General features: G+C 51.8%; 1 protein-coding gene across 1 annotated transcript in view; it reads right to left on the bottom strand.

The window, feature by feature from the left end:
• Positions 1–2,253, bottom strand: part of ZC3H4 (zinc finger CCCH-type containing 4) — a 62,166-nt gene that overhangs the window by 31,624 nt on the left and 28,289 nt on the right. The window contains exons 7-9 of the mRNA XM_011963139.1: positions 2,190–2,253; positions 1,930–2,069; positions 1,229–1,339 (exon numbers count right to left, since the gene is read on the bottom strand). Of these exons, the coding sequence (XP_011818529.1) occupies positions 1,229–1,339; positions 1,930–2,069; positions 2,190–2,253 (315 nt within the window). The remainder of the gene's footprint in view (positions 1–1,228; positions 1,340–1,929; positions 2,070–2,189) is intronic.

Here is a 2,253-nt window from a genome sequence, read left to right as displayed (position 1 = left end):
ATTACAGGTGTGAGTCACCACACCTGCCCTTTTTTTTTTTTTTTTGATACAGGGTCTCACTCTGCCACCCAGGCTAGAGTGCAGCAGTGCAACCCCAGGTTATTGCAGCCTTAATCTCCCAGGCTCAAGTGATCCTCCCACCTCAACCTCCTTAGAGGCTGGGACTATAGGCAGACGCCATCGCAATGGGTTTTAATTTTTTTTTTTTTTTAAGAGATGGGGTCTATGTTGCCCAGGGTGTATCATTTGTTTTTGCTTATACGTATTTCAAGTTTCTTAACAGAATATAAGCTGTAACTAAATAAGAAATACTGGCCGGGCGCGGTAGCTCACACTTGTAATCCCAGCACTTTGGGAGGCTAGAATCAGGAGTTTGGGACCAGCCGGGCCAACATGGCGAAACCCCATCTCTACTAAAAATATGAAAATTAACCAGGTGTGGTGGCGTGCACCTCTAGTCCCAGCTACTCAGGAGGCTGAGGCACGAGAATCGCTTGATCCCAGGAGGCAGAGGTTGCAGTGAGCCGAGATTGTGCCACTGTACTCCAGCCTGGTTGACACAAGTGAGACTTGCTCTCAAAGGAAAAAACAAACTATTTTATACATAACATTATTTGTTTGAAGCATCTGTTTCTTCCCAAGACAGATGCAGGGGTGCAGTATGCCCTGAGCACACATCTGTTGGTGTCTGTTGCTGCCTGGGATACTGGGGTAAAAAGTTGCCGGCTGAACTAACGCTGGGTTATTACACTTGTTTCCTTCGGTGGAAAGAATTCTGTGGTCATTGGTCCATCTTCTGACACTGAACTTTGCTATGAAGTCCATGGTTAACCTCATCCTCCCTTCCTCTTCTATCTGGATGCTTTAATCATTCCCCATGCAACCCTGAAGCTCAGTAACTTCACCAGGATATGCTGCTTCTCTGCATTCACATCAACCTTCATAATTACATTTCAGGCTATATGGACCGGTTGAAAATTCTGGCCAAAAAATTCCCCTAAAACCCCAAATCCTTCTCTTGTTGTGGGTCCTCCTCACTCTGAAAGTCAACCTGAGTCTTTCAGGCCTCCCCAGGCAGCTCTCAGTACCCGCAAGCGTCCACAAGGACAAAGACCACACAGTCACTCCCACCTAGCGTGACCACGGCTCCAGAACATTCTGGAAGCCATGTGTCCTCTGGGGGCTGCTGGCCTCCTAGAGGTGCCCGGGAGTTTTCAGCGCTCCTTACCCAGGTGCACCGCCCTTCCACGAAGTACTTGCAAATGACTTTGCCTTTCTTGTCCGACTGCTGGTGGGGCTTGTCATGGTCACGACTCCGGTAGCTTCCACCACCACCATCCTGCAATGGACAGGGTGTGGATGTAAAGGGGGATGAAAGGGAAGGGTGGAGATGGGATTGGGGTTAATAACCAGCATGGGAGAAGAGGATGAGGACTCCCTTAAGAGCTCACAAGAGCACCGATGGGCAGGCTGCATCTAACACTGAGGCTGCGTGCACATTTAAGCCCCACGGTGTAGGGTGCTGGCGCCTGGTGAGGAAAAGCTCTAGCCCTTGGAGCTGTTAGTCACTTACACCTGAAGTTCCACACACCTGTGGAGGAACACATCCACCACACCTAGAGGCAGTGGCATGGGCCTCCCTGCAAAACCTTCCAAGACTAACTGGATGGTTCACCTAGAACCTTCTGAACCTCAGAGACGTGTTAGGTATGGCTGCAGGTGCTGCTAATGACATGGTTTTAAACACAGGGTCTCAGTACATCTCCTCAGGATATCGCTGGTTATGCTGGTCAACGCTGGCCAGCCCTCTGGGGGGTGGCTAATGACAGCAAGGGGGACAGGATCAGCTTACAGAACGACTCATTAAAGGGAAAAAAGGCTAAGAAGGGATCTTGGCCCAAACATCAGATCAGAGTGGAGTCAACTCACGCCCATGTCCTCATCATAGAAGTCTTCGTCATCGTTCATTCCGCCCTTGTTCATCCCTCCTCGGCTGCCACCTCGGCCTCGGCCCCGGCCCATCCCTTTCCCTCGGCCTCGGGAGCCCCTGCCACGGCCTCGACTTAGCCCTGCGGAGGAGAGACGGCGTTAAAACCTGCTGACCACCCCCTCCCCACCCGTGGGACTAGACTCCAACAACTGCTGGAATCCCTGCCCCACCCAGTGGGTCCCCTCCAGGCCCTGCCTACCTCGGCCTCGGCCATCCTTGGACCGGCGGTACTGGTTCAGCTCCTTGGAGTACTCGTCATAGTC

Source organism: Colobus angolensis, unplaced genomic scaffold (genome assembly GCF_000951035.1).
Source record: "Colobus angolensis palliatus isolate OR3802 unplaced genomic scaffold, Cang.pa_1.0 Scaffold60, whole genome shotgun sequence".
In the NCBI taxonomy this organism is placed as follows: Eukaryota; Metazoa; Chordata; class Mammalia; order Primates; family Cercopithecidae; genus Colobus; species Colobus angolensis.
This window is presented reverse-complemented; position numbering and strand designations above follow the sequence as displayed.